Raw genomic sequence first — 13588 nt, forward strand, 5'->3', positions numbered from 1 at the left:
AGAACAACAACTCCCACAATGCAGAGCGGCCACCCGGACCTCGTTCACTTGCCCGGGCGACTTCGGTGGTGCTGGCCATGGCTTGGAGAGTGTGCTGCAGGCTGGGGGCCCAACTGAGGAGGCTTCCTGGACGGAGGCACGCATGGGGGCGCCGAGACATCGCCTCCTGCATAGACCGTAAGATTAAGGGGAGATAACCTAACAGTCTGCTGTTTCGGGTTAGGGACAGTCCTCTGGGGAAGAGCGGAGTTCGTCTGTTAGCTGGGGGGAAAGCAAACAGCCGGACTCCCTTGCCTTTAGCGGAGGTGCGGCAGGCAGAGATCCAACGGGTTGCGTTGGCCACCGCGTGGTAATGTACGGCGAGGAAACCACCACCGGTTGAACTCCTGCCAACTATCCTGCTACAGCAGTGGATTCTTCCTTTTTTTTTGCACGGAGATGATCGCAGGGGAGGTTGCTTGCCGTTCTCAGCACGGGGATGTGCTGTTTGGGTCATGCTTCATCTGTTGGACTTCTGTCTGCAATGACGCTATTAAGGAAGATTCTTGCTGGAGAGGCAGGTTGGTTCTGGCTTTCCAAATACTGTTGGCCACAACTTCCAATTGATCCCAGTCAGCACGGCCACCTGGAGATGCCACTGGGGACTGAATCTGGGACCTTCTGCATGCAAAGCATATGCTCTGGCAATGAGCTGAGGCTTTCCCCTTTGTTCCTCATGTGCTGAGCACCATCAGAGCAACCAGATGCATGCCCCAGATGGGGAAAAGGGTGGAGCTGAACTTGGCCTGATTTTGCAACGTCTTAAACATTCCTAAAATCTCAGGTAACTTTGAGCGTGCTTCCTAGGTATATTATTATTAGTTCTCCTTTCCCTCAACGGTTGCCTGTTTGCCTCTCTCTCAGCAGGATGCCTCAGTGGGAGAGATAAGAAGCAGAATTCATTCCATCAGCTCTATGAGGCCATTCCAGTTATGCATTACAAGAACCATTACTTAATTTTTAACAATTGGCATATCCAACCCCCCTCTCCCTGCCCCTTTTTCCTTCTGTGCCGTGGCTTTTGAATTGCAAGCCTGCATGCAGAAAATTTGTCTTGTTTTAGCTGATTATGTGCAAGCTGTTTCAGAAGCAAAGCAGGAATGCTCCAAATAAATAATGTTGTGAGTTGGGCCGTATCCCCAAGTCCCCTTCTAATTCCTGGACCTGGCAAGGATTCAGTTGCTGGGGAGTCAGGCCAGTTTCTTGGCGAGATAGTGGCTGAAGTATGTCATTAAAGTAACCACGGAAGCAGCTCTGGGCCAGAGCCATGCCTGATTTCTGTTTAAATCCAAACTATGATCAAGGGAAGAGCAAGACCTCCTTGGGGTGTTAGTGGTGTGATTCCCTCCATCATAGGCTCAGCTTGTGTATATGTGTAAATAAACCATATATCATAAAGACACCACAGTCTCTACTGTCTCCAAACCCTGGGTCGGCGCCTGGAACCTCGCACTACTTGGAGATTGGGTGGCATGCAGCAAATAAATATTAATTTCATTAACCTAAAGTGGCCTGTTTGTTAGAGGAGCTCTTCCTCCTTTTTTCCTTGTCTCTGCTTTGAAAGCTTCTCCCCTTTCTTCTGCCTCCCAGCCACAGTGGGTTTGACCGAGGAGCAGAAGGAGTTCCAAAAAGTGGCCTTTGACTTTGCTGCCAAAGAGATGGCCCCCCACATGGCTGAGTGGGATGAAAAGGTGAGGAATCCACTAGGTGTGTAGATACCAGATCTGATGACAATGCTTAAGTGCCCTACCAAGAGAGCAGGTGGGGAAAGCCTGCCGCTGTTTGCTACTGCTAATTGGTTCGTTTGCTTGGGGCTGCTCGCTTCTGCTACTCACTAGCAAACATAAAATGTTAAAGGTGACCTTTCCTGGCTTCTGAGTCGTAGTGCTTGTTTATTCACCGGTAAGTTACCCTATGACGCGGGTGGTACTGTGGGTTAAACCACAGAACCAAGGACTTGCCGATCAGAAGGTCAGCGGTTCGAATCCCCATGACGGGGTGAGCTCCCGTTGCTCGGTCCCTGCTCCTGCCCACCTAGCAGTTCAAAAGCACCTCAAAGTGCAAGTAGATAAATAAGTACCGCTCCGGCGGGAAGGTAAACGGCATTTCCGTGCGCTGCTCTGGTTCACCAGAAGCGGCTTAGTCATGCTGGCCACATGACCCGGAAGCTGTACCCTCGGTCAATAAAGCGAGATGAGCGCCGCAACCCCAGAGTTGGCCATGACTGGACCTAATGGTCAGGGGTCCCCTTTACCCTTTACCTAAGTTACCCTATGCTTTGAAAGGCACCTCAGTGGCAGTTTTAGTATGTATGCATCAGGTTTTATCATTTCAAAGCCACACAGTGTTCCCTCCACATTTGTAAGGAGTAATTCCTTTTGTGTGGCAGCACCTGGAACTTTGGAACTCTCTGCCAATTGACATTCGGTAAGCACCGTCATTATATTCTTTTAGAAACCTGCTGAAAAACATCTGTTTTGGTGGGTCTGTCTGGACACATGGCGTGTTCTTCAATTTATTTTGGATGCGTGTGATTTTTAAGAAGCTTATAACAGTTTTAAAATGTTATCATAGAGTTGGAAAGGACCCCAAGGGCCATCTAGTCCAACCCCCTGCAATGCAGGAATCTCAACTAAAGCACCCAGGACAGATGGCCATCCAACCTTAGTTCAACAACCTCCAATGAAGGAGAGTCCACTACCTTCCGAAGGGAGTCCAGTCCACTGTCGAACAGCTCTTAGCCTCAGAAAGTTCTTCATAATGTTTAGCTGGACTCTTTCCTTTCCTGTAACTCGAAACCATTGGTTTCAGTCATCCTGTTCAGAGTTCCATCCTCCATGTGGCAGCCCTTTAGATATTTGAAGATGGCTCTGATAGCTCCTCTCAATCAGCTAGTAAGCCAATACAGTGGTGCCCCACAAGACGAATGCCTTGCAAGACGGAAAACTCGCTAGACGAAAGAGTTTTCCGTTTTGGAGGTGCTCCGCAAAACGAATCTCCTATGGGCTTGCTTCGCAAGACGACAATGTCTTGCGAGTTCCTGCTGTGTTTTTTTCCTCCCCCCTTTTTCTAAGCAGCTAAGCCGCTTATCAGCTGATCCGATCAGATAAGCCGTTAAAAGCAGCTAAAAGCCGCTAATAGCACTAAGCCGCTTATCAGCTGATCCGATCAGCAGATAAGCCGCTAATAGCGCTAAATCGCTTATCAGCTGATCTGATCAGCAAATAAGCCGCTAAAAGCCTCTAAAAGCCTCTAATAGCGCTAATAGCGCTAATCCGCTAATCCTTCAATGGGCTTGCTTCGCAAGACGAAAAAAACCGCTAGACGAAGAGAATCACAGAACGGATTCTTTTTGTCTTGCAAGGCACCACTGTATTGTGGTCGGTGGGTGAGGGGTGTTCACCTGCTGCTTCAAAGAAATAGTTGTCCTTGAGAAAAGGAAGAGAAAGGGGGGGGGGACAAAACCTCAAGATTTGTCGAAAACCCAAATGAAGAACTGTTTCCTATCTCTCTCTCTCTCTTTGCAGGAAATATTCCCTGTGGAGACAGTGCGGAAAGCAGCTCAGCTGGGGTTTGGTGGGATCTATGTGCAGCCGGACGTGGGGGGGTCTGGGTTGTCCCGGCTCGACACCTCCATCATCTTTGAGGCTCTGTCGACGGGCTGTGTCAGTACGACAGCTTATATCAGCATCCACAAGTGAGTAATGGGAGGCAGAAGGGCTCGGCCAGGAAGGCCGGCTTCAGGCAGAGGGTCTGCATTGTGACGCCTTTTCTTGTGGTTGTCGCTGCTGCAGCATGTGCAATTGGATGATTGACACCTTTGGGACAGAGGAACAGAGGCACAAGTTCTGCCCGTCGCTTTGCAGCATGGAAAAGCTTTCCTCCTACTGTCTGACTGAGCCAGGTGAGGGAGATTTGTTCATTTAGTTAAAAGTTTTTCATCAAATTATATTGAATTGCTTTTCGTGGGAAAGCAGCAGAAGCAATGGAGAAACAGGTAAGTGTCCCCGCTCCCTCGTATAGAAGAAGAAGAAGAAAGCAGTTGAAAAACTTTTGAGGATATCCAGAGAAGATGAAATTAAGAGTCCAAATGGCAGAGGATAGAAGCCACTTCAGACAGTGTTCTACAGTCTCAGGATTGCAGATGGAAAATGAGGACCCCTCTATGAATGTATCCAAGTCTTTCAAAGCAAGCTACCTTGGGTTACATACGCTTCAGGTTACATACGCTTCAGGTTACAGATTCTACTAACCCAGAAATAATACCTTCGGTTAAGAACTTTGCTTCAGGATGAGAACAGAAATCGTGCTGCGGCGACGCGGCAGCAGCGGGAGGCCCCTTTAGCTAAAGTGGTGCTTCAGGTTAAGAACAGTTTCAGGTTAAGTACGGACCTCCGGAACGAATTAAGTACTTAACCTGAGGTACCACTGTAGTTACTGCCTCCTGCGGGAGTGAGTTCCATAGTTGAACTATGCATAGTACGAAAAAGTACCTTTTATTTTTTATTTTATCAATAAAAATCTTCCATTATTCAACTTCCCTTTATGCCAATGAGTTCTAGTGTTATGAGAGATAGAGAAAAACTTGTCTTCATCAACTCTCTCCATGCCATGGTTAATTTTATAAACCTCCATCATGCCACCTCTTTCTTGCTTTTTCTCTAAAAGGTCCCAAACACTGCAGTGTTTCTTCACCTGGCGGAGGGGGGGGGTCACTCCATTCCCTTGCTCATTTTGAGTGTCCTTTTCTGAACCTTTTCCGGCTCTACAATATCCTTGTTGATCTGAGGTGACGAAGGCCACCCTGTGAGCACCCCAAAAATTGGAACCCGGGCCTCTCTTGTCTGAATCTTACTCTTTATTGCTCTTTTAACGGTATCTCAGTTGCAATTGTCTGCCTCTTGTTTCCCAAACAGGAAGTGGAAGTGATGCGGCTTCCCTGCTAACTTCAGCCCGGAAGAAAGGGGACACTTACATTCTGAACGGCTCCAAGGTACCAGGCATCCTCCTCTTTGACACCCACTCTTCATCTTCGCCTCAACGAACCCTCTAAAATATTCTCCTTCTCGTGCAGAACTAACTACCTCCCCTTCCTTAGGCTATTTCAGTGCTCCAAGCAGTCGTTGCTGCAGATGTCCAGAATGCAATATTTTCTCCCTTCCGCAGTCCCTGCCCCCCGCAATGCCTTCTGCACATAAATTATTTGGTTCTGAAGATTGCTTTGGGGATTCCACTTGTGTTTCTTACAGCTATCTGGCTTAAGCTAGCTTTGAAAAGGGAAGTGGATAAATTTGCAGTGTGTTAGGTCAGGTGATGGTTATCCCCACATTTCAGGGGCAGTCTTGTCACCAGATGTGTGCTGTGGGCTAGCGGTCAGATACCTGCCAGGGCCCACAAACAACAAAGCAGGGGACCCAATCCTTAGCCCCCCCCCGGCTCCTGCTGCTTTGCAGCTGCCTGCCCCCCCCCAATTCCCTTCCCTTCTCCAGATGCGCAGGTATTGACCAGAGTCGGAGATGCTGCTGCTCTTGCTTTTCACTCTCCTTCAGGTTCGTTGTGTGGATTGGGCCTGGAGGAAAAGGCCAGGAGTGTCAGTGTCAAGGAAGAGAGAGGGGCCTGCTCCCTGGGAGCATCTCACCCCCATTCCATCCAACATTTCTCCAACGAAAATAGGGATGTCGTAGGGAAAAGCTGGACATTCTGGGATCAAAGCAGAAACTGGGACAGCGTCTGTAAATCCGGGACTGTCCCTGGAAAATAGGGACACTTGGAGATTGCATGTGGGATCGAACCAGGGATCTTTTGCATGCAAAATAGGTGGATACCATCCCACTACATCCTTTTCCAATCATCATCATCATCATCATCATCATCATCATAATTTATTTATACCCCGCCCATCTGGCTGGGCTTCCCCAGCCACTCTGGGCGGCTTCCAGCCAAATATTAAAATACAGTAATACATCAAACATTAAAAGCTTCCCTAAACAGGGCTGCCTTCAGATGTCTTCTAAATGTTTGGTAGTTGTTGTTCTCTTTGACATCTGGTGGGAAGGCGTTCCACAGGGCCGGTGCCACTACCGAGAAGGCCCTCTGCCTGGTTCTCTGTAATTTGGCTTTTCGCAGTGAGGGAACCGCCAGAAGGCCCTCGGCGCTGGACCTCAGTCTCCGGGTAGAACGATGGGGGTGGAGACACTCCTTCAGATATAGTGGGAGAGGCTGATGTCCGCACCCTTGTTTGTGGCCTTCCTCAAAGCGTCTCCCTGTGTGCTGCTGGAGGCAGGGTACTGGTGCCTGATCTAGCGGCGCCCTTCTTAGCTCCATGTTGCCACTCTGCCCTCCCTGTTTATCCTCCCTCGTTTCATCATAATCTTCTCCCCTGTCCTTTGTTCTCACTCCAGCCCTTCTCTCCTTCCTGGACCTTGCATGGCCTTGGATGCACAGGCCTCCCAGGGACAACTTCTCTGCTTCTTGAGGTCGTCTGGGCTGTGGTAGACTCTCCCTCCCTCCCTCCCTTCCCCTTGAGCCATCCTTTTTCTCGTCTCCCTAGGCCTTCATTAGCGGTGGCGGCGACACAGACCTGTATGTGGTGATGTGCCGGACGGGAGGGCCAGGCCCCAAAGGAATCTCGTGCCTGGTTCTGGAGAAGGGGACTCCCGGCTTGAGTTTTGGCAAAAAGGAGAAAAAGGTAAGCAGGTCGGGGTGTGTGTGTGTGAGGAGACACTCTTGGCTTTTGGGGTGCATGCTGCATTCCGATTAAAAATATGCCACTTTTGCCACTGTGGGGACTTGCTTAAGTGGCCAGCCAGTATATTTTATTTAGCTATAAAAAAATTATATATCCTATTTATACATCATAAAAAAGAAAAAATATCAAAACAGTTTTCAGCAATAGAAACATAAAACCATAAAAAGTTAAAAACAAACACCAACAAACCACCAACAAAATTATTATTATTATTGCTTATTAAAATGTGCAGTGCTTTTTTCTAAAAAAATGTTTAGGGGTGCTCTCATTTTGACTCAAGAAAATCACCATTTTATAGTTGCAATTGTGAAAAATAAATACAGGAAATGGACAAAAGTACAGAGCTTCACAAAATGTTTAGGGGTATGCGTACCTCCCCATCCCCCCATAAAAAAGCACTGAATATGTGTATACTGCCCCATTCCCGTAGATCTCAGGGCAGTTCACAATATAAAAATACAGTATTAAAAAAACACAAAATACATGATAAAAGTAAGAACGGAAAGAACATAATAATTCCCCGTCCCACATCACATTTAAAAGTGCATCGGATGACAGTCCTGGTTGAAGAGGAATGTTTTCGCCTGTTTCCTAAAGGTGCATAATGAAGGTGCCAGCTGAACCTCCCTGGGGAGAGCATTCCACAAACGGGGAGCCACTACAGAAAAGGCCCCGTCTTGTGTTGCCAACCTCTGGACCTCTCATGGAGGTGGCACACGAAAAAGGGCTTCAGAAGGCGATTGCAGGGTTCAGGTTGGCTCCTGGGCCCAGCAGAACAGAAATGTTTTCAGCTGGTATCTAAAGGTTAGCAGTGAAGGCACCCCGCTGAATCTCTAGTGGCGGAGTGTTCCACAGGACTGGGCTTAAGACACAGCAGTGGCATCGGAGCGCATTAGCAAAAAAGGCTCTCCTGTTTTTCCCTCCCTTGCAGATGGGCTGGAACTCCCAGCCGACACGTGCCGTGATATTTGAGGACTGTGCCGTTCCAGTTGCCAACCGGCTGGGAGAGGAAGGAACGGGCTTCAACATCGCCATGAAGGGCTTGAATGGAGGGAGGATTAACATTGGTAAGAGTGGAAGGGAAAGTGGGAGGTTTGGGCTGCCCGGGGGGGGGGGGACACATGACACCAGGCCTCCCGTGCATAATGGAGTCTTCTTCCCCATTCCTTCTGCAGCTTCTTGCTCTCTAGGTGCCGCCCATGCCTCAGTCCTTTTGGCTCGGGATCACCTTAATGTCCGCAAGCAGTTCGGGGAGCTGTTGGCTAACAATCAGGTGACTTCATCTCACAACAGCCTGTCACTCCTGAAATGAGAGCTGCAGCTCAGTGGTTAGAGCCCCTGCCTTTCGCACAGAAGGTCCCGGGTTTGATCCCCAGCAGCTCCAGGTCGGGTTGGGAGTGATTCCACGCCTCCTGTGGCACTCAGGGCAGAAGCTAAGGCCACATTCACACCGTCCATTCAAAGCACAATGATATCCCTAGAATCCTAGGTTCTCAAGGGTTCTCTAGTCCAATGCTCTAATACTGCCCACCGCTGTCCCTGCATGGGCTTGAACTGGCAACTTTCCAGTTAACAGCCAGGCATCCTGACCCATTGTGCTTCAGATCATGGCTTCCCCCAAAGAATTCTGGGATCTGTAGTTTGTTAAGAGTGCCAAGAGCTGTTTTGAGGTCCTTTGAGGTCCTGTTTTGAGTCTGGACCAGTCTGAATAGTTAGCTTTGGTGAAGACTTGACGTTTTTATCCCCCAAAAAGTTTTTGATTGAGTTTCCACTGAAATGAGGTTGCGTTTTAATGTTTTAATGTTGTATTTTAATCTTGTTTTTTAAGCTGTATTTCAATCGTTTTTATATTTGGTGTTAGCCGCCCTGAGCCCGGTCCTGGCTGGGGAGGGCGGGGTATAAATACAATTTTTTATTATTATTATTATTATTATTATTATTATTATTATTATTATTATTATTCCCCTCGCAGAGCTACAGTGTCCAGAGTGGTTTAACAAATCAATCCCTCCTCCATGGGAACTCTGGAAATTGTAGGTCTGGAAGAGGAATAGGGGATCCCCTCCCAACTCTCATCACCTGTGACAAACTCCAGCTCCCATAATTCTTTGCAAGCACCAATTATTTAAAGTGGTATCGCAGAGCTTTATGATGTGAATGTGGTCTACAAGTGATCCAGCGAGGAGGGACGTAACAAGGAGCTGCCAACCATTTGCACACTGACTGGCAGCCCCTCTGCGGTGGCTTCCACACAAGCGTCTGTTCCCAGCCCTACCTGCACACATGGGGTACTGAACTTGGGTCCTTCTGTATGCAAGCATTTGGCCCCCGCTTTGGGCAGGCCCCCTCGCTCCCTTGTTGGGGAGAAATGGGGGAATAGGGCAGCCTCACAGCAGCAGCAAAATTGGGGCCGCTTGCTGGGTTGGCCCTCTGGGTACGCCTTTACCTGTTTTGCTGCTTCTCTTTTGGCAGTACCTCCAGTTCCAGCTGGCAGAGATGGCAACCCGCTTGGTGGCTGCCCGGCTCATGGTGCGAAATGCGGCGCAGGCACTGCAGGAGGGACGCGAGGATGCCGTGGCCCTCTGCTCCATGGCCAAGCTCTTTGCCACGGACGAATGCTTTGCGGTAGGCAAATCCCCCCTCCTCCAGCCCCCTTTTTTAAAAAAACAAAAACATGCATGTTTACTGCAGTTGCAAAGGTGGCGCTTTTTGCATCTTCAAACGTTTAAGGCTTCTTCCTTGGTATTTAAAAGACGCCATCTCGGGAAATGATCAAGAAGTGGTAAGTCAAAGGTAACGATCCAAAGGAATTGGGAAAAGACTTCTATAGTATTAGCTGCTGCGGCAGCTCACCCACTTTCTCTCGAGCAAGTCTGCCCAGAGAGCTCACTAGTGGTACTGCTGCTGCTGTTCACAGCAGCTACTGTTGCAAGGAAGCAGCAGCAGCAGCTGGGAAACAAGCACAAGGAATGGCAATTTGCAGACTGCTGCTCCTGTTATCCCAGAAAGCAGAGCAGGAGTAGAAACGGAAGCCAAATCTATAGGTCCGACTATTCAAGTCAAGGGAAGGTTCGTTGTTTAGTGGTTAACTCACTCAACCACTAGGTGGCAATGTTGTATTTTAATCCAGGCTTCTGTGAGCCTTTAAAGGCTATTGTGTCTGCTTTCTCTCTGCTTTCGTTTTTTTAAAAGACTGGTGCTTAAACTCAATTGTTTATTGTCCCTGTTCTACTTTGCTGCTGCTGCTATTATTATTAATAATATTATTAATATTATTATTATAATATTTACATTTATATCCCAGCTTTTCCCCAAGGAGCTAAAGGTAGTGTACATAGTCCTCCCCAATTTATCCTCACAACAACTCTAGAAGGTGATTCGGCTGGATCCGGCCCCCGGGCCTTAGTTTGCCTACCCATGCACTAGATCTTCTTCCAACAGTTAGGCTTGAAGAAAAGCATCCTATTGGTTCAATAAAAGGCCTTCTTCAAGTTCAGTTGTGGCACGGGGGGGGGGGTGAGGTTTTTTTGGGGGTAGGAATGCAACAAATGGGTATTGGAGGGTTAATTTTCCTACCCCAGCTATAGCAAACACACCCCTTAAAAAAATCCCAGGCCCCTGGACTTGGAGAAGAGCCTTCTGTCTGTTCAAATAGAAGCCAAAGTGGGACAGAGTCAGCAGAGCACTGTAGACTGGATGGGGAGGTCCCAGGGGCCACATTTGGCTTGTGGACTGGCTCCTTTCTTCCCCGACCCTCCAGGCTCTAGGGCTCAACTCTTACTTGATTCTGTCTTGCGCAGATCTGCAACCAAGCCCTGCAGATGCACGGGGGCTACGGGTACCTGAAGGATTACGCAGTGCAGCAGTTTGTACGAGACATCCGTGTGCACCAGATTTTGGAAGGTGAGTTGTGTGGGGTGCTGCCCTGCAGCCTTGGCTGCTGCCTGCCTCATTCCAGTGACTGCATGCAGAAGGAACCTGCTTCAGTCCCTGGCATCTCCAGGTAGGCCCGAGATTGTTCCCCCTTGAAGCCCTGGAGAGCTGCTGCCAGCCAATGTAGTGTACGTCAGCCTTGGGTTACCCAGATGGGACTACAATTCCCATCATCCTTGACCAGTGGCGAGACTGGCTGGGGATTATGGGAGTTGTAGTCCAACAGCAGGGTGAAGAACACAGATGCAGACAACACGGATCAGTGGTCTGAACTCGGTGTAAGACACCCTGGAAACGATGCCTTATGAGGAACTGCTAAGGGAGCTGGGCATGTTTAGCCTGGAGAAGAGGAGGTTAAGGGGTGATATGATAGCCATGTTCAAATATATAAAAGGATGTCACATAGAGGAGGGAGAAAAGTTGTTTTCTGCTGCTCCAGAGAAGCGGACACGGAGCATGGATCCAAACTACAAGAAAGAAGATTCCACCTAAACATTAGGAAGAACTTCCTGACAGTAAGAGCTGTTCAACAGTGGAATTTGCTGCCAAGGAGTGTGGTGGAGTCTCCTCCTTTGGAGGTCTTTAAGCAGAGGCTTGACAACCATATGTCAGGAGTGCTCTGATGGTGTTTCCTGCTTGGCAGGGAGTTGGACTCGATGGCCCTTGTGGTCTCTTCCAACTCTATGATTCTATGATTCTAAGACACTTTCCTATGTCCCTAGATTCCTGTGTTGATGGTTCACTGCAGCCCCTGCTCTGTAGTTTTCTCTTTATGTTGAGACCCACATTAATGTTCATTAACTGCTAAGCTACAATGAGCTGATTGCATAATGGCTTCACCAGTGTCTCCCACTTGCACGGGTTGACCACATCTCATGCTGCAAGCTGTGGGAACTTGGTCCCAAGTTAACAAATAGCTAGGAAACCTGCTGCTTTTTAAAATCAACATAGGGAAGATAGGAAGCTGCCTTATTCGGAGTCAGGCCATTGGTCCATCTAGCTCAGTACTGTCTACACTGACTGGCAGCACCTCTGCAAGATTTCAGGCAGGGAAATCCCCAGGAAATGCCATTGGAGATTAAACCTGGGACCTTCCGCATGCAAAGGGCATGCTCTACTCCTGAGCTACATCCCTTTCCCTGGGTAGGATATTGCGGTCGTAAGCAGGTAGTGCCTGCATACTTTCAACCTTTGCATCCATGAGGACTATAAACTTGCTTGCTTTATCCATGGAAGGAAGAAAACGGGGGTTCTTAGAATTCCCCATCTGTGTCTAGATCCCCAGTACTTACAGTGCATGCACCAAATACACACAGTTCTGTGATTTGCTAACAAATACCTCTCTCTCTCTCTCTTTGTCCATCTGTCTGTCTGTCTGTCTCTCTTTCATCTGGCTTCACTGGCCATAAGGCACTAACGAAGTGATGAGGATGATCGTGGCCAGGAATTTGCTACAGGCATAGCGTCAGGAGCTGGTCTTCAGACCTTTGCTTTGCTGGATACGAATTTGAAACAAGGAGAGTTTGGAGGAGAGTTTTCTTTTTCACCACCAGCACTCCACCCACCCACCGATCTCTGCCCCGATGGGCACAGCTCAAAACCCACCAGGTGGCAGGTGGTGAATGCAGAGTCTTTGCCCTCGAAAGGCCAGCTGCAGCCCTGTTTCTCTGCTCCTCCAAAAGAAACACAGCACTGGCCGAAACTGAACAGCCTGCATCCTCTCCAGCATTTTAAGTTAGCTTCCAATTCCTGAATGCGGGAGCTACAGTCTTTTGATGGGCTTTGATACCAGAGCCTTGCAATGCGGGTGGGCAGAAGGAAGAGAAAATCCGTTCTGGGTTTTGCACATGTTGGGGGAAAGGGATAATCTTGCTACATCCTTATTTCCTGGAGATTACACCTTTTTCCCCAGGGGAAAACCACGAAGGTCTTTTAAGCTTTGCCTTTTCTTTCAAGACACAGGTCCTCCTCTTTTTTTAGGTCAAGATCTCTCCTCCCTTGCTAAATCAGGGGTGGCTAAATTCAGATGTTGCTGATATCTCCCCTCAGCACTAGAGTCAGTATAGCCATTGGTTAGGGATGGTGGAAGTTGTAGTTCTGCAATATCTGTAGTAAACCCAAAGGAGAGGGAACCTGCAGCCTTCCATCAGCTCTGGCAAGCATGGCCAGGAATAGAGAGCTATGGAAGTCGGAGTTAATAGTCCTGCAGGACTACAGGTTCCCCATGTCTATTAAACCTCATGGCAACCCCCTCGATTTCCACCAAAGCTCGCTCTGTCTCCCACCATCGTTCAGATCGTGCAAATCCTCTTCACCATCAGATCATTTTGGCTGCAGCAGGAAAGCCTTTTGACGCACAATAGGGTCTCAATCTGGCAATTTCCAGTTGGCCAATAGCACAAAGAGTGTCGAGAGTGCTGATCCGGGTCATTTTCTTTTACTACTCCATGCTGGAATCAATAAATTGCTCTTTCTAACTTGGTTTGCATTGTCATTTCTCCCCTTATTATTTTGGTTAAGAGCACAATCCTGCCGATGTGCCTTTTGCTGCTTTTTCCTGTGCCTCAGCCTTAAGAAAGAGCGTTGCAAGGCTGGCAGATTGAGGTGGTCTTCAGGTGGAGGGGTGTTGGGAAGGAAGCAGGGATGAGAGGCCACCTTGCATTAGGTTTCTCAATGCCATCAGAAGGACCTGTGCAGGCAAGTGCCCTCCACAAAGTGGCTGCTTATGCATCATCAAAAAAGAGGGCAGATCTGCATTCGCTTATATATCGGTGACAATTTATAAACAACCACCATAATTTAAATATTCATTTATTTATGTTTTGCATTCATATCTCCCCTTTTTCTCCAAGGAGCTCAGGGTGGTAT

General features: G+C 48.4%; 1 protein-coding gene across 1 annotated transcript; it reads left to right on the forward strand.

Annotated features, from left to right (window-relative positions):
• The first annotated feature begins 22 nt into the window (after positions 1-22).
• ACAD8 (acyl-CoA dehydrogenase family member 8) lies at positions 23-12706 on the forward strand. Its single transcript, XM_082201481.1, has 11 exons — positions 23-177; positions 1630-1730; positions 3567-3736; positions 3834-3943; positions 4956-5032; positions 6590-6727; positions 7719-7854; positions 7963-8060; positions 9260-9412; positions 10588-10690; positions 12131-12706. The coding sequence occupies exons 1-11, from the start codon at positions 78-80 to the stop codon at positions 12181-12183; spliced, it is 1239 nt and encodes a 412-aa protein (XP_082057607.1). The 5' UTR covers positions 23-77; the 3' UTR covers positions 12184-12706.
• The last annotated feature ends 882 nt before the right edge of the window (positions 12707-13588 follow it).

This window comes from Podarcis vaucheri (assembly GCF_965113315.1).
Source record: "Podarcis vaucheri genome assembly, chromosome: 15".
Lineage (NCBI taxonomy): Eukaryota > Metazoa > Chordata > Lepidosauria > Squamata > Lacertidae > Podarcis > Podarcis vaucheri.